This window comes from Caretta caretta, chromosome 6, assembly GCF_965140235.1.
Source record: "Caretta caretta isolate rCarCar2 chromosome 6, rCarCar1.hap1, whole genome shotgun sequence".
Classification (NCBI taxonomy): domain Eukaryota; kingdom Metazoa; phylum Chordata; order Testudines; family Cheloniidae; genus Caretta; species Caretta caretta.
In genome coordinates this window covers 23,362,251-23,385,514 of record NC_134211.1, presented here as the reverse complement: position 1 = coordinate 23,385,514, position 23,264 = coordinate 23,362,251, and the positions used below count along the sequence as shown (strand labels likewise).

General features: G+C 46.9%; 1 protein-coding gene across 17 annotated transcripts in view; it reads right to left on the bottom strand.

The window, feature by feature from the left end:
* The window catches only part of BRSK2 (BR serine/threonine kinase 2), a 426,862-nt gene that overhangs the window by 139,019 nt on the left and 264,579 nt on the right, over positions 1-23,264 (bottom strand). For all 17 annotated transcript variants that reach the window (XM_075129314.1, XM_075129315.1, XM_075129316.1 and 14 more), the window contains one exon: positions 1,282-1,367. In XM_075129314.1, the coding sequence (XP_074985415.1) occupies positions 1,282-1,367 (86 nt within the window). The remainder of the gene's footprint in view (positions 1-1,281; positions 1,368-23,264) is intronic.

Genomic DNA, 23,264 nt, shown 5'->3' with positions numbered 1-23,264 from the left:
GTCTTCCCATTGACTTCAACAGGAGCAAGATTGGGTCCCTGCCTATTACCAGTGTCTCTTTTTCCTCAATTAAATCAGAATGCATTGGCTATAGAAATTTTATTCCTGTCTGTCAGCCCACACTCCCTTTACCACCCCTCCCTTGCAAAGAAGGCTGGCTTGCCACGACACTTGGGGCTACGTCCTCAGCTGGTGCAAACTGGACTTCAGTGGAGTCATGCCCACTTATACCAGCTAAGGATCTGGCCCACAGCATGTAGCTAAAGATACATGGGAACCAGCTCCACCCAGCACCTGTGACAAGCCATCTGGTGGCCATTGTTCACCACCCTGGGCAGGCTCTGTTCCAGAGAAGGCTTCGGAATCCAAAAGAAATTACTGCCAGCTCTATTAAACTAACCCTTGAATGCCGAGGCCTCACTTCTTGGAATAGGAATTCATTGCTCCAGTAACAAGCTTGGTCGTATGGTCGATATGGGATTATTACATCCATTCAACACACATTCCTTGGTTCAGTGATTACACCCTTATACTGCTGTGACATTAAGGGGGGTCACTGCTGGAATGTGATTTTCAAAAATAGTTTTAAACACTCTCCCCTTGCTTGCAATACCCTGTTAAAAACCTGGAAATCACATTTAACTACCTTCTGGATTTGCCCTTTTCCATTTGGAAAACATTGATTTTTTTTTCAGTTGAGCCAAGATTAATGTGTCTTGTTTGTTTGACAACAATTTCAAACTATCTGGTACTTTGTCAAGCTAAAATAATTCTGTCTGTGGACCAATATCACTGATGGGTGTAGACATGTAGGCCCTACAAAAACAATAGCTATTATTGTTTGGATATTTTAAAAATTAATTTTCTTGGTGAAAGTGCTGAGGGTTTAGTTTAAAATATTGAGAATCTGGAGGATTTTATTCACCAGATTATAACAGTTTTGAGGCGGGTCAAATTTGGAGTCTACAAACCTGGATTTTGTCCCTCTATATCAGCTAAATATTATAGAAAAAGGCTTGTTTGTACTTTAAATTTTTTTTTAAGACAGGAAAGGGGGAAAAACAGAAGAAAAGGGGGAACAAGGAAACCAAGTCAATGAAAACCATTCCTTTCTCAGTCAAGTGCTGATAGCAGGCACCATATGGGCAGCAAAGTTTAGAGTGACCTCAAATCCTATTCCAGTCTCTTTGCACTGTTATGCTGTCTCCAAACATTTCTCCCCGCAAAATCCTTCCCTTCCATTTCCCTTCTTACTCCCTGGCAAAAGCCAATAATACCTACAAATATTTTTTATTTTCATAAACGTCATGCAGCTTTAAAACATGGGGGTGTTCTATCAACTTCAGGATGGCTATTTCCCGCTCCACCTGGAAGAGAAAAGAGAAACAGAAGCAAAGGTTAGAAGACATGTCTTAGGTTACATTAGAAATCATAACACACATTGTCCCCTCTTACCCATTTCCCACCCCTTCTGACCCTCCCTTTCATGCTCCAACGAGCAAACAAGCAGAAACTATAATAATAATACTTAGCATTTATACTGCATTTCAGAAAACATGAATTCATCCTCACCATCCCCTCCCCTATAAAAGTTGGCAAATAATACTATCCCTATTTCGCTCATCGGGAAACTGAGGCAGAGGACTAAATGGCATGTCCAATCCGACACAGGTAGGCACTTGCAGAACCTGGCACAGAATGCAGGCGGTTCCTGGCTCACAGTCCTATGCTCATGCCATGACTCTCAGATGACTGAACGTCTAACCCACAATCTCAACTACAACTGACTTCAGTGGGCCTTGGATGGGCCCATTGTGCTAGGCATTGTACATACACATAGTAGGAGAGAGTCAGGGCCCACAGAGATTACAGTCTAAACAGAGAAGACGGGCAAACAGTGGGAGAAAGGAAGTACTATCATTTTGCAGCAGGTGAGGTGAGACACAGAAAGGGCAAAGGATTTGCCCAGTGTTACACAAGAAGTCTATGGCAGACCCAGGAACTGACCACTTCTGGAGACCCAGTCCAGTGTCTTAATCACAAGACCATCCTTTCTCTCAATCCTCGACCCATCCAAAACATGGCTACTTGGAGGACTTGTCTTCAATGCAGAGTTAACTGTAGTTATAAATTGAGTGTGGCCCCCAACTTGAGTCCTGACCATACACACAAACCTCAACTCAAATGTGATGGTGCTTTTAAATCGAGTTGGTTGGCCCCTTGGGAGTACAAGCTGCAGCTCAAGTCAGCATAACTCATCAAAACCCTGTGCTGCTAATACAATCACTCTGTGTTGCTCGAGAGTTATATTGCAGCGTGACCGCTCTCACTCCAGATCGGCTAACCGAAGAGGAGTTAATGAACCCACAGCCAGGGGTGAAAGTGGGCCAGTACGGCGTACCGGTAAGAACCTGCACCGGCCCGTATGCAGCCCACAGTAAAGCACTGCTGAACGGCACTTTAATGTCCCTGCCCCTTTTGCCTCCCCCGTTGTTAGCCCTTCTGGTAGGGTCCATACAGGCAGGGCTGCCGAGGGGGTGGGGGGAAGGGACAGCACCGTTAAACGCTGCCGCGGCAAAGGACCAGGCAGCGCTTTACCGTCCCTGCCCCTTTTGCTCCCCCACCCCGGCCGCCAACGGGCAAGGAAGGGAGTGGAAGGGAGCAGCTGCCCCGAGGCCGGCAATTTAAAAGGGCCCGGGGCTCCAGACGCTGCTGCCGTGGGCCCTTTAAATCGCCACTGGAGCCCTGGTCGGCGTGGGCCAGGTGGCCTGGAAGGGCTGGCTGAGGGATGCTGACCCCCCCAGCCCCGCCCCTTCTGCCCAAGGCCCCGCCCTTTCCGGGGACTGGAGCCAGCCCCGACCCCATACCAGTAAGTGTCCGGAGTTACTTTCACCCCTGCCCACAGTGAGTGTTTGTGGTGAGTGTAGCTAACTCTAGTTAACTCTGCCGTGAAGAGATAGCCTAAGGCAGGCAGTGTGCAGGCAAAACCAGGCAATATATATATAGGTGCAAGACCAGTTTTCAAAAGTCCACCAGGGCAGGATTAGCCAACCATCCAAAAGAAGGATGGACTCTAGCTAGAGTACCCCCCTCCCCCCCAAATACTGTAACTGGTTGCCCTGCAGCCATCATCTTCACAATCAAAACACACTGCAATGCTGTGCCAGAGCATCAAACTCCTAGCAACCTGACAATCCCCCAGGAACTTCTTCCCACACAGCTTTATTTCTTGGTGTCCCTTAACTTGCTGAGTATGTTCTTCCACCAACCATTAAGCATAGAACTTCTCCTCCTGACAGACAGGTAGAGCTTTCTGCATGGCACTTTGGAAACTGTAGTTCTCAAGCCTTAGTGAGGAGGTCATGTCTCCCAGACAGAAACCAGTGACACTCTCAGCCTCTCTCACATTGGAAGAAAAGGTACATGTGTCTCTGGGATAGTCTCTTTCTGATTCTTTCAAGGTGTTTATTCTTCTCTGCAGAATCAGAAGCCACTTGATAGATCCACTTCCACACCTGTGATCTCAGGAAATATCAATTTCATAGCTGGGGTGCGGGGAGATATATTAGCAGGCTGCAATGGAATCAGTGACATTCCGAGAGAGAGAGACACACACATAAACACATTGTTTGCGTGTAAGTATACGTGTGGTACTGCAATTCTCATAGAACTCTCCTATGAACCAAGCTTCAGTGACACACATTGCTTGGTGGTGATAACTCCTAGACATCATCTTCCCATCACCACCACTAAGCAGGAAGCAATCCATGACAACAGAAATCTGCAGTATGCAGTTTTATCCTACAGCAATCTCATAAAAATGCAGCTATTGTACTACTGTGAAGAAGTCGGTTCACTGACCCCTTCCACAAAGAACCAATGTCCTTCATTTCACAAGATACCTGTTGGTATTTGGAGGGGTCTCATCAAGTTCTTGGCCTGACAAGGATGCATTTAAGGAAAAAATACCCCCTAAGACTCATTCATATTTAGGAAGATTTCTCTGAAATCAATTCCCCCTTCTGTCTTCAAGTCAGCACCTCGGAGAAAGGAGCTGCCCAAATACGGCATGGCTTGCCACAGTGATAGTGACGTACCGCTACTGGAATACAAAATCCCACTAATGCTCCATGGCAGGTCAACCTATCTGCATTCATTCCACCCACTCTCCAAGGTCAGATCAGACCAGGGAGGGAGGGTGGGATGTCACAGTCAGTAACCAAATTGCCAGCCCTTCTGATGACTGCCTGATGAACCTGAACACATACCCACCTGTCCATGGCAGAGTCCATCACTAACATCATAATTTATTCCCCATTCTATGTTTTAGCTGGGGAGGTGGGCAGGAGGCGAAAGGGATTTTCTACTCATGGACAACTCTTGAATCACAATGCGATATGAATAGTAATAGCTCTAGCTAATAATACTGCAAACATGTGTCCTGCTTCTGCTAGCACTGTGGGGGACGCCACTGCTGTAAAATACATCCACAGAGCAGCGGGGCTCTTCTATGGGGCATTATTGTGTCCTCTTGCCTCCACAGTGCAAACATCCCCTTGCACTTTGACACACAGATGGCTCAGAATGAGGGTCTGGCACACCCTCAGGTGAGGAGATAAATGGAGAGAACAGAGGTTGGAGGAATGCAGAGGACATGCACCTGACCGGTCAGAGGGCACACTCCACCGGGCAGAAGAAAAAAGTACTACAACCTGATGGACCGTTAATAGGAGGAGAAGGCAAGATCAAAGATTCAGACACCTCAAACATCCACAGCAAATGAGATGAGAAAATAACTGTACCGTCGGCTCACAAGGTCATGCGGAGCATCCCCAGAGCTTGGCACTGGGCACCTTGGCACTGGGCACTCACCTAACTTTTCTTTGCAATTCTATAGCTCCAATGCCAGCACTGTGCATACACACACCTGCACAAAAGCACAATGACCTTTCCATACATACATTTCTCAGGGCTGAGTCCCCAACACTAGGCATAAAAAAAGCCCCCCAACTTCTCGGCACGTTCCCAGAGCTCAGTCACTGGCATTCAACACACCAGCTCTCCAGAGCTGAGAGACTGACACACCAACCACAAAGGTTACCAGGGGGTGGAAAGAGAGACAAGGCATTTCATGAGAAGTGTGATCACCGCACTGGCTACAGAACTGAACAGCTGGCCTTATCTTTCTTTACAGTTCTCCCTTTAGGGGCTCCCGTGACCGTGAAGGATGATACACCTTGCAGTTGACAAGCCCTGTGTTATCTAATCACAGGGGAGATTCACTGCTTTGGAAAAAACCCTGTTGTGGCAGCTCTGGCCACACATCCAGCATGAACGAGTGATGGATTGCAGCACTCACCCAAGGTACTGTTTGGTTACTATTCCAAAAGTGTGAGCAGACGGGGGCATGAAGAGGCAGAGATTTATGACGATATCACTTGGAGGAAAGAATTCAGTTATATTACTAGCTGGTCTTCTTGAAACAGGCGAAAATAAGACATTAAAGCAACAATTCACTTGCTACTCCACCGTTTTATGCTCGGCTTTAACCTGGCTTGTGCCACCTTCAGCAGTTTTGGTGCAGGCCTAAGGAGCGTCCCATGTTTATTTTTGCAGGAAAATGCATAATAACCTTCTGGTATCTGAATTCTGAGGGGGGAATTTGGGTTTATCTACATTTGGACTCCAAATCTGTGGTGAACGCCAGGCTCGATACACTACACAGTATTTCAACACAATGAATGATGATCTGGTGCAGGATCACACTGCTGCCTCAGCAGTCCATTTCTGCAAGGCAGCACTGCCCACTGGTTAGAGCAGGGGGGCTGGGAATTAATACTTTCAGGCTCCATTCCAGAGTTTGCCACCAACTTGGTTTGTGAGGGTAGGCAAGTCACAAGATCTCTCTGTCCCTTACCTTCTCCATCTGCAAAATGGGGACAATAAAACTTACCTGCCTTTGCAGAGCACTTTGCAATCATCTGATGAAAGATGCTTTATGAGTGCAAAATATTATATTTTTATTATTGTCTGTGTCAGGACCCCTATGTAATGGAAGTAGGCTCTGAAGGCTGTGTGTGCTAGGAAGCTACAGAGAATGACACAATCTCTGTCCAGCAGCCTAAATATAGCTTACCCTTGGAACTGTTTCAGCAGAGTCCTACCCCTCCTCCACTCCATGGCATCACAGAGCTGCAATGTACCATATTCAATTCTCAACTTACCACTGCAGTAATGAGCGGCTCCCCCAGACCCCACTCTCCCACTCCCACAATGATTGAATGTGGGTGAGACATAGCATGTAGCTCTGAATAGTGGTTCTATTGATGCATGGATTAGAAGGGACTAGTAGCAATCCACATAGTTAGCAAACAAGAGCAATAAACCAAAACAGAACCGGCCTTAAATAGGGCACAACTTTACCTTCTTCTCCTAATCTTTGCCAGCTACTGGCATCACTTTTGCACATCACTGCTCTAGCAAAACTCATGTATCACTGCCCAGCTCTGAGCCGGCAAGGACAGGGCAAGGAAGAGCCCTGTCGGGGGGAGGGTCTGCTTTAATATGGATGCAATTACCAGAGAGCAGGTCAAGCCTAGAATAGTCTGTCCAGAGAGGCTTAGGGAGTCTGTAGTAAATGAAGATCACAAATAACCACACAAACACTGGGTTCCATGTGAGGCTCCCAGACACAACCTGGGTGCCCTCACCTTGCAGAGGACTATGCCTGTGCAGCACCCCAAATCCTCCAAGCTGGGGAGAGGGGTTACAAAAGTCTGTGCAAGGCCAATAGAGCTTCATTGCTGACTTGTGACCTTACAGGTGCTAATTACTGGTTTTTAAGATCTATGCAGGAAGCTGATTAGCTGTCAGCATGCTCCTGTAACTCGGCTAATAATGGAGACCAGCACGAGGGCCATGTAACCCTTAGCAGGAGTAATGTAACACCTTCACTTGCCCCCCTCCATCTCTACTTCACCCCCCAGAGGGGCTCGCATCCCTCTGGGTTTAAGCCCATCTCATCTGACTAGTTCTTGGCGATGAGAGGCACTGCCCTCTCTCATCTCTTGACTCACAGGACACCGTGCGCGAATGTAGCTATGAGGCTGGGACAGGAGCCAGCAGGAACCAGGGGTGGGATCTGTCCAAACAGTACAGAGGAATTGCTTTTCATTCACATTCATCTGCCCGGTATTTGTGATTGTACCACCTGCCCGGAAAGTGGAGCTGCATGCGTTTGTTAAATGGGCTGGATGATTGTCTAGTGTTACGAGATGGTAGCTTCTCTGCAAGCTCTTCTGAAACGCTACACGGTCACCTTTAGCGGCTATACTTCCCTGTGAATTGCAGCTGACAGTCCTTCACTTAGAATGCTGGGGAAGGGGGGAAGGCAATTCTCCTCTCTTGCAGTAGAAGTGGACCAAATCATGCCACAAAAGTGAGCCCCTATTCTTTTCTCCACTGATACCAGTGGGTCCTATATCATGTAAAATGCAGACCTGAGACAGCAGCAAGAGAGAGAGAGGGGGAATAAAGCCATGGTAGGATGGTAGGCTACAGGTTGCCCTACTTCCCTTAACCATCGTAAACTTGGGGTGTTTGGAGTTTTGCCTGAAATTTTCTTTCGTGTTGACCCTGCTTTACTTTAAAGGCAATTAAACAGTTATCAGTGCCCCGCATCGCCCCTGAGTAACTGGTGATGGATACAAGCCAGGAAGATCAAATCCAGATCTGAACTTTCCCAGAGTTCAGGGATGTTCAGCTGTGTGGTGAACTTCAAAGGATTAAGAATTTTGGTTCAGCATCCAAGCATTTTGGATGCTGACCTGAAGCTCTTTGGGCTAGAAATCTTGCAGTAACAAGGGGCCAGATCCTCCACTGCCTTGCACCTGTTGGTGTTATTGACACCTGTGCAATGAGAGCACAGAGTGGGTGTAAAATGCTGTCAAATCAAAGTGGTGGGGTTTTACACCCCCTTTGCAGAGGTGTCAATGATTTCATGTGGTGCCAGGCACTGGAATGGTACCAGGCATGGTTCCAAGCCTTCTAGAAAGCCCTCATTCTGGGCACACTGGAAAGAACACGAGAACAGCCACCCTCCTGGCATGTTGTTATTTCTGCTTCCATCCCAAGTGGAAATAAGCATGGTTTGGGACTGAGGAGAGTTTGTGAAAATAGGCTACACTCGAGACTAGGACAAAATGATGGGCCTAGTAAAGGCTAGTCTAGTGCTCCTGTTTCCCACAATACAAGGATAAACTACAGGACACTAAAAATTAAAAGAAGAAACACACTTAACATGGAAAAAAGTGAGTGTTTTTATACAACATGTAGTTGGCCTGTGGGACTCACTGCTGCAGGATATTATTGAGACAAATTGATTCTGGTGACCTTACTCATGCTGAGCAGTATCATACTACACAAGCAGTCCCAAGGATTTCAATGGGAGCACTTGAGCAATAAGGTACTACTCAAAGGGAGCAGAGGTGGCAGAATCTGGCCTTAAATGATTAATCATTTACACACCTTACCCCGAAGGCCTGACTTGGCCTGGGCTATCACCCATGCAAACTCCTATCAACTTAATGGCAGTTTGTCTGAATAAGGACTATGTAGAAACTGATTAAAGATCTCAAGATCTAGCTTATTTATGAAGATTAATTCATGCAGTTACATATTAGCAACTAACCTCATGCTTCAGTGTATATAGGGCCAGATCCAAAGGTAACTGTGGTCAATGGAAACACTTCCATTAACTGTTATGGGTTCTGGATCAGACCCATAATGACCATTAGCTGATGTCTAAAAGAAATCTACTTGCCCCCGTTATACAGTTTTGCACAGTCAGGAGGAGACTAACTGGGGTTTCATGCTTTCCTCAAAGCACCTGAAGTTTAAAACCGATTCTGTAAACAACAAGATAATTAAGTAAAAATAAAAATTGGCACTGGCAATCCCTAAAAGAAAGTGCTGGACAGAAGTACGTGAAATATTTGCAACAAAAACTGAAATCAGTGGAAATCTGAGGGTTTTTTCATTTTGCTGCAAAGTCACAGTAAGCCCATTCTATCACGTACCAAATAATAAATAATAATCATATTGCCACGCTTGCCAATTTTTCACTTAAATGAAAATAAGCCCATTTCCAAGGGGGAAAAAAAAGGAATGCATGTGCAAAGGTGGGCTTGATATTTGAACTGAAAAATGAGCATGTGTGAGAGGGTTCTGTAAACCTCGCACCAGGCAGGAAGCGGTTAAGGAGTTGCTCTGGGCTGGAGTGGCCCTGCCCTGCTGCGTCTGAAAGTCATGTCAAGAATGGAGGACGAGTTCAAGAGGGGGTACACTTAGCCCAGTAGCAGGCAGCTCTGGGAGAAGAGCAGAGCAAAGCGCGGAGTTTCCCAGTTGCCATGGAGAGGCCTGGCAGAGAGCAGAGCCTGCTCCCTTTCCTAAAAGAAGGCCCAAGTCCCCTGAGGCAAAGGTCCCTCTCCTGGTGAGCCAGCAGACTTTGAGACAGACTGTGGCCTGTCCAAGGCCTCTCTGAAGAAAGAGAGGCCAGTAGCTCGCCTGGGACTGTATATTTTTTTCGTTCTTTTATTTTCCTGATCCTAAGTTGTCTGTTTGCTCCCCAGGAGCCCAGAAGGGCTGAGGATCCAGAGGGACTTGGCTGAAGGGCTGAGACTCCATCCCTTTCAGAGTGCTATTTAGGATCCTCACTTGAGCAACCAGACCCAAAGTGAGTACACAACCCTGTCAAGTACCCAGGAGGTTGCTGCTGAAGGACCAGACCTCTGACAGCATGACAGAAATCTGAAGGATGTGAAATCAGCGAAAATGGAAACATCAAGAATCCTCACGTGAAACAATCTTATCGGTTTCAGCACAGCTCCAAAACTTTAAGAGGAGATCCACTGGTTTGTTCTCATAGGGTGAGTCCAAAGTTCTTAAGGGAACAGGTCTGGTTTGGGGTTGGTTCTTAGTTCATCTAATCTGGCTCATGGTAGCCCCTGCTCAGAACTGCTGTGTTACACCAGGAAGTTCAACACACGTGGTGCTCCATCACAAGCCAGACAGTAAACATGTTCTCTCATGGCATTTAGTCTCATTTGCACAGTATGTCTCTTTAAATAGCATCAGGGTTTCATGCATGTGACACTGATGGGAGCTGACAACAAGTGGATTTATTCATACAGTACATGGGATTATCTGCTGCCCAATGATACATGGCAAAGTGGCGGACGTGCAACTCTCTGAAAACACTCAGCAGAATTAGCCCCTCTATGCCAGAAGCCAGCTATCCCCTCTGTGCATCCTGTTGTTACCGGTGATCACCACGTCACAATTACCATCAATAAGGAGTTCAGAACAAAGGACACAAATCCAAGTGACACTGTTGAGGACGACTGACCCAATATGTGACCTGTCTTTCTCTTCCCACCTTATCATTTTTAAGTGCTGTTTTCTTCTTTTGCCCCAAAGCAAAATGTTCCACTGCTATTTTTCTGAGGAGGAAAAAAACCCACCTGCAGCAGCCCAGCCACCAAGAACAACCCTGCAATGGCAAACCAGAGTCTGTATGGTCCAACACTCACCAGCTACCCTAGTCACCATCAAACTAAGATGTAGGAACCCAGCACTCACAACCTCACAGCCACTACCAAACCAAAGGTCACTTCACCAGGTGCCTGAGTTCCACATTCGTCTGCCATCCAGGGCTCATGAGCAATCCTTTAAGCAAGCCCAGCAGTCACTGTCCTGGGCCAGATCAGGTATTTATGTGCCCGGCAGCCCAACATGTGCAGCAAGCATGACAGCTCCAGTGCAGGAATGCACAGAGAGGAGTAACTTGGGAGCTCATATTCCTAGCTTATGTTAGCAGATGCTGATCTTTCCGTTGGCTGTCAGACAAGCACTTTCAGTGTGATGATGTGCAGAGGCGTGGGATGGGAAGGAAAGGCCCAGCAGATGCACTGAGTAGAAAGGGATTGTGCACACAAAATATGAATGGAAAGTTTGATTTAAAGCATATCAGTTGATGAGTACTTGTCACTAGAGCTGAGATGGAGATGCACAGACATTAAGGATTTTCGAAAGGACAGCTGCACACACATGGAGAGTGTGCCTGACACCACAGGCAGGGTCTGAGAAGAGAGGGGAAGACAGGAAGCTCCTAATTCTGGAGGCAGGATATGGGGTAGCAGGGAGGAGACAAGCTCCTAGCAACCTGGGCAGAATTGGGGGTAAGAAGCAAAGCTCCCAAAAACCCAAGGCAGGATCTTGAGGTGAGTGGAGGGCTTCTGATGGCCTTGCTAAGGATTCCATAGGGAAAGGGAGCCACTGATGGCATAAAGACGGGTTGGGAGAATGAAGAGATGCTCACAGTGCGGTGGGATGGATCCCTTTGGGGGTAGCATTCACTGTCAGTGCGAGGAGGAGGAAGAGGAAGGACAAAGAGGGAGAGAGGCAGAAAGTGATTTTTAGAAAAGCCTGAAGAAACTGACTCTTTAGCACCACCTATTTGTCCAATCTAGTCTCTTATTGTGTCACTCTCCCACCACACTTCCTCTGCTCCACCAATCACGTCAGCATTGTTCATCTCAGTCAGTTTCTCCAACAAACGTATCCATGCTTTCTCCCTTGCAGCCTCCCTGAACTAATTGATAGGGTGGTGACGAAGTGGGAATTTTGGTCATATGTTCATGATGTTTATGCATGCCTCAGTTTCCCTCTGTGCTTTGTGTGGCTTTGCATGGAGTGTAAAGGGTTGAAAAGCTGCTCTTGGGGCAGAGCGAGGCACATAAGGTGTTATGTCACATAACTGTCTGGGGAGGCATGAAAGCGTCCGTTAAAGGACTGGTTGAAACTGACTGATATCAGTGGAAGATCTGGAAAGATAATGGAAACCCCAGTGGACAGGACATTTACACCTAGCAACCAATGGCCAAAAGGAAGGAGATTTTCCCCCACCTCTCTGCAGGGAAGCAGAGCAAAGACCCCAGCTGGAGAACAAAGGAGAAAGGTGTCACGTGGCTAGGTTAAGAGCTGCCTTTGGAGAGAGACAGACACACACCTGGGATGAAGGACAGAAGAGAGAGAGACAGATAGAATCAATATGAATCAGGTGACTAATGTTTTAAAAAGGCTGCCTGGGGTCGCTGGAAATGCTGAGAGCATTGTGTGCTGAAGGAACGCAGTACAAGGCTCCCACAGGATTCATTGCAGGGAGCCATGGAGGGAGACAGGTTCGCTGGCGCCTGAAGACCCAGTTTTGCTGTCTTGGGGCCAACCCCTGTGGAACTGCATGTGTTCTTGGGGCCTGGCACACTAACGGGGTCACTCCCAAGGGATTGGTTACAGGCTGGGGCACACCTTCACATCTCTCCCTAAAAGCCATTTCTGGTGCTTATAAGAAACCAGCCTGTTAATGATGGCTCCAGGGGAAGCCAAGCTAGTTGGAACCTTGGGCCAGATCATCTGCTGATGTAGACTGATCAACACCAGTGGAGGATCCCTTAATCCAATGATAGCAATAATTTGAAAACATGGCAAATATAGGCGTAAAATGAGTATGTATTCAACTGCATCCTTCCACCCCTACTTTGTTTCTGCCTCTTGTCTTCTTAGCCCTGGTCTACACTGGGTGGGAGGATCGATCTAAGTTACACAACTTCAGCTACGTGAATAACGTAGCTGAAGTCGACGTACTTAGATCGACTTACCGTGGTGTCTCCACGGCAGTGAGTCGACTGATGCCACTCCCCTGTCGACTCTGCCTGCACCTCTCGCGGCGCTGGAGTACGGGAGTTGATGGGAGAGCACTCGGGGGTCGATTTATCGCGTCTAGACTAGATGCAATAAATCAATCGCCGCTGGATCGATCGCTGCCCACCAATCTGGCGGGTAGTGAAGACATACCCTTAGATTGTAAGTTCTTTGTATGTTCCTTTATAGCACCTAGCACAATGGGGCTCTGATCTCCATGCAGCCTCTGGCTGTTACTATAATAGAAATAATAACAACAACAACAACATATAGCAATTTTTAAAAAGGAATGGGAGCCTTGGATATATCAGCCCCCCACGTCCATTTCATACTAGTGAATACACTTGGGAGATGCAGCCAGGTGACTGGACACTCAGTTTCTCAGTGCTCTAAGCAGGACTATCCTTTGAGATGCCTTAGGCTGGCACTGACAGAAGCAGACACAGATACAACTCACAGCTTTCTCCTTTATTTCCCTTTTTTAAAACTGTGCTGTTGAAGCAGTACTGCAGCTTTCAGGGGGAAATTGGTGGCAACGCTGCCAGACAAACAGCACCACAGACCCTTAAGCAGGGTCTGTGAAATGGCCAAGGGCAGGGCATGCCCAAAGCTCGTATCTGCACTTCTCTCTCTGCAATGAACAGGGACCCCAGAAGGGAGACCTGGCAGCCACTGACAGAGGAACCAGATGCTGAAGTTGTGCCAGCCTGTGGAGGCAGCACTTCTGTCTTCAATGAGGCCCGACTGTACCTTCTAACCCTGCCCTTTTTCCAGAGTGAAGTTGCAACAGTGGATCAGGCTGCAGTTCATAAGTGTAACCCGTAAAGGTATGTCTACACTGCAGCGGGGAGCGTGCCTCGCATCCTGGGTAGACAGACATGTGCTATCTCTGCTTGAAGTATAATAGCAGCAAAGCCGGGGGATAGCATGGGTGGTGGCTCATGCTTTGCCACCCAAGTATGTACCCTGGGGATCCGGGGGGGTTTGTCCTCAGGCAGCTACCCCAAGCTGCAACCTGTGCTGTGCTGCTATTTTTAGCTTGCTAGTTTGAGCAGAACTAGCGTGTCTGTCTACCTGTGCTGGGAAGCATGTTCTCAGCTGCAGGGTAGACATACTCTTAACGTAACCCCTCCCTAACCTATATTAGCACTCCCGAGTCCAACTTGGCAAAGGCACCCATCCCAGGAGCAAGTTATTCCAACCCAGGATGTTGAAACCAGTTTGTTTTATTCATAAAGTGAGTGCTCCAAGCACAGACTGTGTTTGAGGAATACACTGTGCAGACACTGCTCCTTGTTACAGCAGTCTCCTGTGCAATGCATTCTCTGTTCTCTCTTGCACTGCCTTTGCAATACAGGGAAAAGGATAAACTAGGGACAGATTCCATTCCAACCCCTAGAAATCTCTCAGGGATGAATTTGGCTCCCAGACATAAATACCCCTTAACTTTATTGAGAGGAGGGAGATTTGGGATCTGAACCTAGATTCTAACAGTGCAGAAGGGCTGGAGTCCCCACAGCTGGGGCCAGATTTTTCAAAAGAGCTCAGTATTTTGGGTGCATATTGGGTGCTGATCCCTTTTGAAACATTTGGTCTCAGCTGTGGATGCTGAGCATTTGAAAATCTGGCCCCATACCTATAATTATTCTGGGATGAACTACTATCATGGGATAACCTCCCCCGCCCTCAGTTCTGAACACTCCCAACCCCTGTTTTCACACATTTGGACCCTTGGGGTTAAAATCCAGATCTAAATTTTGAAGTGCAGGCGCAGTTCTGCAATAAACCCTTCTTTAAGTGACCTTGTTGCGGGAGATTGGATGGCTCAGGTGATTAGCAACCAGCTTTGAATGATTTTGCTTCTAGGCCACTTGTTTGAATCTAGCTAAGGATAATAGTATCCAAAAGCCATTACTATCAGCTGTTTCGTGACTCACTGTGAGATGAGTTCCATGGTCTCAGTCCAATTCCCAGGTGAGAGGAGTCCACATTATAGAAACCACCAGTCCAATCACAACAACCAGGTACCCTTGCCGGCCGGCCCAGCAGAGGTGCAAGCATTTGGATACTGTGGTGACGGGCAACATAGAAAATCAACAGAGGCCAAAGACTGAATTGGCTTGGAAACGGAACCACCCTCTCAGCCCTCAAAGTGGTCCCTAACAGCTAACGTATGTTGTCTGGATGGTTGCCTGGGGGAAGCCTATGCTGCTGTTGAGGATAAATAAGGCTTCAGTTCCAGGATGGTCAATCCAGCAACCTTGAGCAGCACCAGATTTCATTTAGCAAACAAATAGAAATGGCCTGTTTTTGCTATTGTTCCTCAGGCGTTTCCTTCCCAGAACCACAATGCCCGCTGGGAGAAACAGGGGCAGCACAACAAGACAACACCCCATCAGAACGCAATCTCCCTGCAGCCACACATTGTAGCTCTTCCTTGGCAAACTAATCTCCGCTGGTTGGCAGCTCAGCGGACACTGCAGGACTCACCCCTCTCTGTCTATTAGCGCTCAGTGCTGAGGAATGGTGTGAGCTTTGAAGCGAAGGACCCCAGCACCAGTTCTGGATGCAAATATATTCTCTAAGACCCTTGCAACATCTGCTGCCCCCATCCAATATTAGGGACACAAGAAGCAGCAGCAATGCCTCAGGGCAGCCTACGTGTTTTCCATTGGCTCTCACTGTGCCACAAGAGCTGCTAAACATGACCCAGCAAGGGAAGGTACAGAGAGAGAAAGAGAGGCAAAATAGCATATCGCTCCATCAGTCTCAAAGACATCTGTTCTCACCTGCTGCATCTCTCCAGGTTCACCCCACAACAAAGGGCATTACCACAGACCTCCAGCCCCCCTCAGTGAAGACAACATTGTCCTCTGCCTCGTGCAAGCAGCAGTAGCAGCAGCAAATTAGCCCACTGCTGCCATCACCATCCAAGATCTCTCCTGGCAGGGAGCTGAGTGATCAAAGGCAGCAATGAAGGATCATTTTGTTTCTGGGTTATTTTGACTCTGCTGTTTCTCAAGTGCATCCTTCCCCTCCTGCCTCACTCCCGGAGATGCCAGTGACATGCCACAATCACTCGATATTAACAAGAGTTTCCAGAAGCTAGGGTATCCCCATAAATGGGAGCTTCTCAAAGTGGCATTGCGGAGAGCGGCTGTTGTGTGTTTGGGGATAGAGAAAATAGCCCTGTGATGTTTAGGGCATGTCAAACAGCTCCTGCTCTGTATCACCCTGGCTCTCCTTCTCCTCTCTCTGGAAGCAAGCTCCTAATGCCCTTGAGCATGTCCTGGAGGAAGGGTCAATGAGATGCAGCAAGTGAAAGAGGTTTAGTGGCTCCAGCCAAACTAATGCTACCCGAAGACCTCTACCTTCTTCCCTACTCCACACACAATACCGCACAGAGGCGGACAGCTGTAAAAAAACATTTGATGCATTTCTGATGTAGCAAATTTCTCAGTCCTCCTTCCCAGTGACATTCACATGACAGACACCGCTTTTCACATAACTGTGCCAGTGAAACCCTACAAGGCTTTGTTGAGATAAGCTGGGCAGGGGCCCAAGAGGGCAGGATGAGGCACAGGGGGGCAGATGTGAATCTCCAACCCCCCAAATGTTGACATGTCTCTCAGAGCATTCCCCCTGTTTTACTATCAGTGAGTAGGAAGTATAATCATTGCTACTTTCACTGGGAGGTCGGTAATACGACGTTCAGTGGCCAATTGATGACATTGGTATATGAGTGAATTTGCACAAAGCACAGAGCATGAAAAACACCAGCACTTAACAGAAGCACCGCATGAAGCTTGTCATCTTGCTCCCAAACCCTCTTTAAATGGAAAATGAGGCAAACACCTGTATGCGACTGTGGTCACTAGGCACAAACAACAGAGCACATCATACCTGAGTGTTCCCTTCGTTCTTTCGTCACGGGCCTGAAGGACATTCACCAGCTCACTGCTACGGCAATGTGCTGGCTATCAAACCTAGATATAAATTTGTAGTCATTGCTACCTACCCAAGCCATACGGACGAAGAAGAAGTAGAAGTGAGTAGGAGGCTTGGTAGCAGGGCTGCACTGAGGAAACAGGAGAAAAATATCCTTCCTGCTTCAATAGAAAATACATAACTAACAATGGCATGAAATCATATATATTAGAAATGGGAATGACCTACAGGGCCTTCTAGCCAATCCCCTGGGGGAAGAATGCAGGATGGAACCATCCTATATTTGTCCAGTCTGGGTGGGATTTTTAAAGGCACTCAGTGGCATTGGCCTGACTCTGCTCTCATGGAAGTCAGTGGGAAGTTTACTACTATCTTCAATGAGGACCGAGCTAGTCCAACTCTGAATGATTTTGAAAATCACCACACTTTAGTTTTAAACATCTCAAGTGATGGGGCTTCAACCACACTCGCTAGCTAGCAGGCTGGAGCTTCACAGAGGCTTCTAGGCATCTTTGGACATTTACTTTGCAGATCCAGTTCATGCCAGACTCACTAGGCAATTTTCTGTCTTTCTGAGATCCTTCATAAATGGGAGACCGTCCCTGTGTCTTAGCAGAGACCTCCTTACCTTCATCAGAGCAAACCAATGCTGAAAAGGGACCACAAAGAACTTACTGCATGATCTTCTCCAGCCCAGACACACTGACTGCTAGCACTGAAGTATGGGTAAATTTCTCTCTTGAGCTATCCATGACTGTTGCAAAACAGGCTACAGGCACACCACAGATAGATGGCTGCAACAGAAAGACCCCAACCAAAATGCCATAAGCCAAAGAAGGACAGAGGGAGGAAGGCATTAGGAATGTTTTGTCCCATTTTCTTTACTCTTCTATGTTCAGCTGGGAATACTGCATGCTCAGAATGGCATACGTACCCTTATGTGTCATTGTTTACCTGTGTTTGCACCAGATGCCTCCTATCTGCCCCTGCACAACACACCCTGTTACAAAGGGCTCAGAATCATTTGTCCCCCGAAGGACAGAGAGCGCAGGATGCAGCCTTTGGTGTCCCAGAGAATTAGTCACTGATGAAGATAGTGTTCACTACTCAGAGGCCACATGGAAGGAGAGAGGAGAAAAGTTATAATGACAAACAAACTAGTTTATCTCCAGTCTCTGACAACTGCAGGCCTTGAGTAGACTCACAGCTCTCTGAGCTATTACTGAAGGGAGCTGAATCTGCATTAGAAAAGGAGAAGAAAATAAGAAGGATGCTGCTAGCTGTCACTATCTCCATCATCCCAACACATGCCAGGATTCTTTGGCAGATGCACAGATATCTGCCGCCTTTCCACAATACTTCCCACAATCCTTGATGCTCATCAAATACTTACAAGTTACATTTGCAGAATTCAGGATTAGTTTGCAAATAATTTGTTCACCAAACCAGAGGTTACACTTGACACAAACATTATCTGAAATGGATAGCTACACTAGCTCTATCCCCCAGTACTTCTCAGCCCCTTCAGCCAGCATTCACATCTATCAGCTGAGGAGTACCTTGCTCCTGGATGCTTGGAATACCTGCAGCACGGAGCTGCGAGTCAGGGGAGCTGCGCACAGCAATAAAATCTCATCAGGGTTTCAGCATCAAAAGGCAGAGGATGCTGTACATGTTGTCTTCTGTCTCAACAGAAAAGAAAACTAATTATATCTCTTCATACGAGACACAATTAGCTGCTCTCTCCAATGGAGAAAGCCCTTCTCTGAATGAGAAGCTTTTACTGCCTCCCACACAAGCAGGGAACAGGCGAAAAATCTGCTGAGGTTTGAAACCATGCTGGGAAAACCCAGCAGCCTCTTTAGATGGGAGGAGGCAGTGTCCACGCTGCTAGGCTTATGTGCAGAAACCTAACGCAGACATATGCATTGCGAAGGAAAGTAACTCAGAGCTGTTGGCTCCGTTCCCTACAGTCTTCTGCATGTGTGGGCACAAACAACCCAGTGACACTCAGGGGAAGGCTGATCACTCTGCCATCATATTTATGCATGATGTCAGAGTGTTATGTTACACGGCTGCAAAATACGGCTTTGCATGGGATGCTGGGTTGTTTGTTTTTTTTAGGAGTGCCACCAGCCCACTTATCCCCTCCCCTCCCATGCGCGGAGAGCTGCACCACCACAGTTGTACCTCACCCTGCAATCCTTGCTCTCAGGATTAGAAGCCCAAAGTCTTGTTTCCAAAGACTTAGGGCTATTTGTAACCCACGTAAGCCAGGGTGCAAGATTTGGCCTTTGCGGTTTGTTGCCAGTCTCAGCAGAACAATAGAAAGGGATCCTTCCCTTTGGTAGCACCATAGTGGCTGTACTTTGCCAGGCTGAGGGAAGCTGGCCTGTATTTAGGATTTGTGCAAATGCTTCCTATAGCGGATTTGGAAGGTTTCAGAGAATTTTGCCCTAAATCCACGTGGTGTTCGGTTTGCTCCAAGAGATTTAGTGACATTGACAAGTTCCTCCTGTTTCCAGTGGGTCTCTGTTTGTTGCTGCTCAGTCGATGAGAAACTGTGATGAGGTTAGGAGAGTGTTTGTAGCATTTAATGGGAGCTGAAGTGATTTCCTCCGGGTTTGGGTTGTGCTATTCTGTCCTGGGCGGAAGATTTGGGGAATTATTCTGGAGGTTTGTCGTTTCCTCAGATTGAACTCTATTGGCCTGCTATGTTCAAAATAGGTTAATTTTACACATCCATATTAGTGGCCTAATTTTTTCATTCAAGGCCTGATTCTGATATCCTTATTCACATTGGTAGTATCTTATTCCACTTGAAGGCACCCCCATGGTATAAAGTTCTAGTCAACCTAAGTACAGGTGGCAAAACTGGCCCTTACTAGGTGGTTTAATTCTATTCTAGAATGGTCTAGAAGATGTAGGACTTTGTCAGACTGGGTTTCCTTGTCTTAGAATTCTAAGTCAGCAGTGTTGGTTTCTACGTTAACCCTTTCCGGCCGCTGCTCCTTTCTTTCTGAAGCTAAGGTGATTCTTTGGTGCTAAGGCCTATTTCTAACGTTTACCTCAGGCTGATGACATTACTAACGGGTAGAAAACATTGTATTTCAATGAAGCATTCATTAGCCTCTGCCATTTGTTGTACAGTCTAGGGGCTGCTTGCAGTGACAGGACAGGTGAGTGATCTGATAGGAAGATGGGGAACATTTTACATAGTAACTTTTAGTAGATCTGTTTAAAGGATGAGAAACAGATCTATTTTAGAGTATTCTTGGTGTGCAGCTGATAAATGGGTTTAATCCTTTCTTCTGGCACTTATGTACCCCAACCATCTGCTAGACGCAGTTCTTTCATGAGCCTGCTAAGTTCTTTGATCCCTTAGCTGGTGAGTGATCAAGGTGAAGTTGGGGTACAGTTAAAGTCCCGGCGAGATGAGACTACAGTCCACCAGTTTGGGTCTTGACCAACTTAGCTGCAAAAGTTAGAAAAAGCTTCATTTGGGATATATACAATTATACCTTTAATGAAGATCTCTCCCACACACTTAAGGGAGTTCTTCCTTCCTTCAGTTGCTCTCAATCCTCCTTCCAGAATTGTCTGATAGTACCTTTGTGAATGAGAATTGGCATCTCCCCCTTTACTGCCTTTGGATTCAGTATGAGAGGAGTAGAAAATGTGTCACACTCAGCTCCTTTTGTACCTTGCATTTTTGTGGTTCCAAGTGCATTTCTTGGAGCATGCCAATAGAACGGTGCATGTTTTTCAAAAGGTCAAATATTTCCCTCCTTTTTACTGGATTACTGACTCCTCTGACACTTAGGCCTATGATAATCAGTTGTCCTGTCACTGATTTTTTTTTAGGCCAAGATTTTCAAAATGACTAATTCTTTTGGGTATCTCAATTTCTGGGTGATCAACTGGAGACCCATTAAAGAACCTCAGAGAGCATGCAGAACTTTCTGAAAATCAGGCCCTTTTAAGATGTCCCAGATTGGCTATCCAAATAATCCATCACTTCTGAAAACCTTGTCCCTAACAAAACATGTTCTGTCAATTTCCCTTTGGCCGAATCAGATCTTTCTTGCCCTGTTACCAAATGGTGAAAGCGTTGAGAGTACTTTGCTTTGGCTTTTGCATGTTTGTACTTCTTGCTTAGTCTTGTGTCACTTTATCAAGATATTTCCTGAGTGGATAAAACTTTTTGGTCTCCTCTATATCTTTTGGGTCAGGGATTTTACCCTGTATGCCTAGTACAATTTATTTCTGATGTAAGCTTGGCCTGTGTATGAAATAACCCCTGTTTCCCTTTCTTTATATTTCTGTCCTTCCCAGGTGATAATGCAACTCTTTTTTTTTGTCCTTTCTTGCTGATTCCTGGTGTTCACTTCAAGGAAACAAGGTAAACTAGTGAACTTGTCAGGCCGAACATGTCAGGCCAACATTGACAGTGTCCTATCAAGCTCCTCGTGTGTAGGGCCCTACCAAATTCACGGCCATGAAAAATGCATCACAGACCATGAAATCTGGTCTTTTGGGTGCTTTTACTCTATACTATATAGATTTCAGGGGGGGAGACCAGAGTTTCTCAAATTGGGGGTCCTGACCCGAAAGGGAGTTCCAGTAGGGTCACAAGGTTATTTTAGGGGGTTGCGGTTTTGCCACCCTTACTTTTGCGCTGCCTTCAGAGCTGGGTGGCCAGAGAGCGACGGCTGTTGGCCTGGCGCCCAGCTCTGAAGGCAGCGCCCCGCCAGCAGCAGCACAGAAATAAGGGTAGCAGTACTGCAACCCCCCATACAACAACCTTGCGGACCCCCCCCCACCCACACACACACACGAGACTTCTTTTTGTGTCAGGACCCCTACAATTACAACACCCTGAAATTTCAGATTTAATTAGCTGAAATCATGCAGTTTATGATTTTTAAAATCCTACGACCATGAAATTGACCAAAATGGACCATGAATTTGGTAGGGCCCTACTCACGTGTCACCATGGAGTTGTGGGGAACTTGAAGTATTTCTCAAAAGCATCATGTGCATAGTAGCCATCCCTCTTTGTGTTGCTGACCTGTGAGTGGATGTTTCCAGTTTTACAGTTGAAGCGGGGACATTTGCTACCATTAGCCAGCCTGTAGTCTAGGGTCTCTGCTATTAAGAGCCCATTTATAGTCCCTTTTAAGGATATACATGGTCCCGAAACATAGGAGAGCTGGTAGTAGTAGATAGTACTAACTGCCATTGCTGGGATAGAGTGTTCCTTTAGTTTTGAAATAGAACAAAAATAAACAAAAAGAAAAAACCAAAATGAACATTAAAAAGCATTAAAGCATTAAAAAGCAGCATGTTGGGTAAGTATGGCTAAATATAAAAACCATCCTGCTAGAGGACTGGGAGAGAGGAGGTGAGAGGAGGAATGAGATGGATGTTATGAAGCATGGCTGTCCACTGCTTGCCTGAAATCAAAATTTCATCTTACCCATCTCACAGTAGGTTTGTGATGTTCTCATATCAAGCCCCTGGTTTGGCAGTCGTATCGATGTCTGCCTTTGGAAATCAAGTGGTGAAAGACTGCTCTCCTTTTGATCTTGATTTCTATCCACCCCTTTTGTTGCATTCTCTTTCTACTATGACATTTCTCCCACTCTCTTTGAGACCTAAGTCAGAATTTGAACCCAAGATTCGAGAGGCAACATGCGAAGGTAAGAACCTACAGCTATCTCAGGAGTAAATGAGTGAGTCTGCGTCTCAGACTCTGAACTCCAGTGTGTTGCATTTTTGGGCTAGCCCCAGTTATCCTCTCATACTTATTTATTCAACCAAAAAGGTTTTCAAGTGACCTAGGGGGATGGCACGTGTGGGTGAATGTGTGCTCACCATATGGGTCCTTCACATTATGACTCCTGGGGGCAGTTCAGTCCCCCTCCGAAGATGCCCCTGCTAGAAGGCTGCTGCTCTCTGCCTCGCGGCTGTCCCCATAAAACCTTCCCTTTTCAGAGCATACCAGGGACCTAGGAGCTCCAACACACTGGGTAGCACAGCAGTCGTTTAACAGCTCCAGTGCTGTCTAATACTGTCTACCATACACCATACTGGGGACTAAATGAAAATCCAGTTCCGCTGCACGTATCCGGTACACGTCTACAAATGGCCTCATTTTAAAATAAGACTGCTCGGTTTTGCAGCCCTGAAGCTGAGCCAGCGGAACGCAGCCGTCAGGGGGTTAAAATGGGATTCACATTTGATTGTTAACCAAGGTTGGAGAATTCCCCTGTCTCCTCCACCCTCCCCTGTGGCTCCCTGCATTTTCTTTAGAGTTGCTTTTTTCATCTCCAAACCCACCCAATGCCAAGGGGTCAAGCCAGGCTGCTCAACTCCTTTGTTCAACGGAGCAGTGTGGGGGCGCGAGATAAGTCTTCGCAGGAGCCACCAGCACAGCTACGACAATTAAGACATCAGCACCATTAAGAACTGCTGCCTTCTGTGCAGTCAGCTTCTCTAAGCCGCCCCCATTCCCCTGCTGTACCGGAGCAGCCCGTCTCTCCCTGGGGATCTCC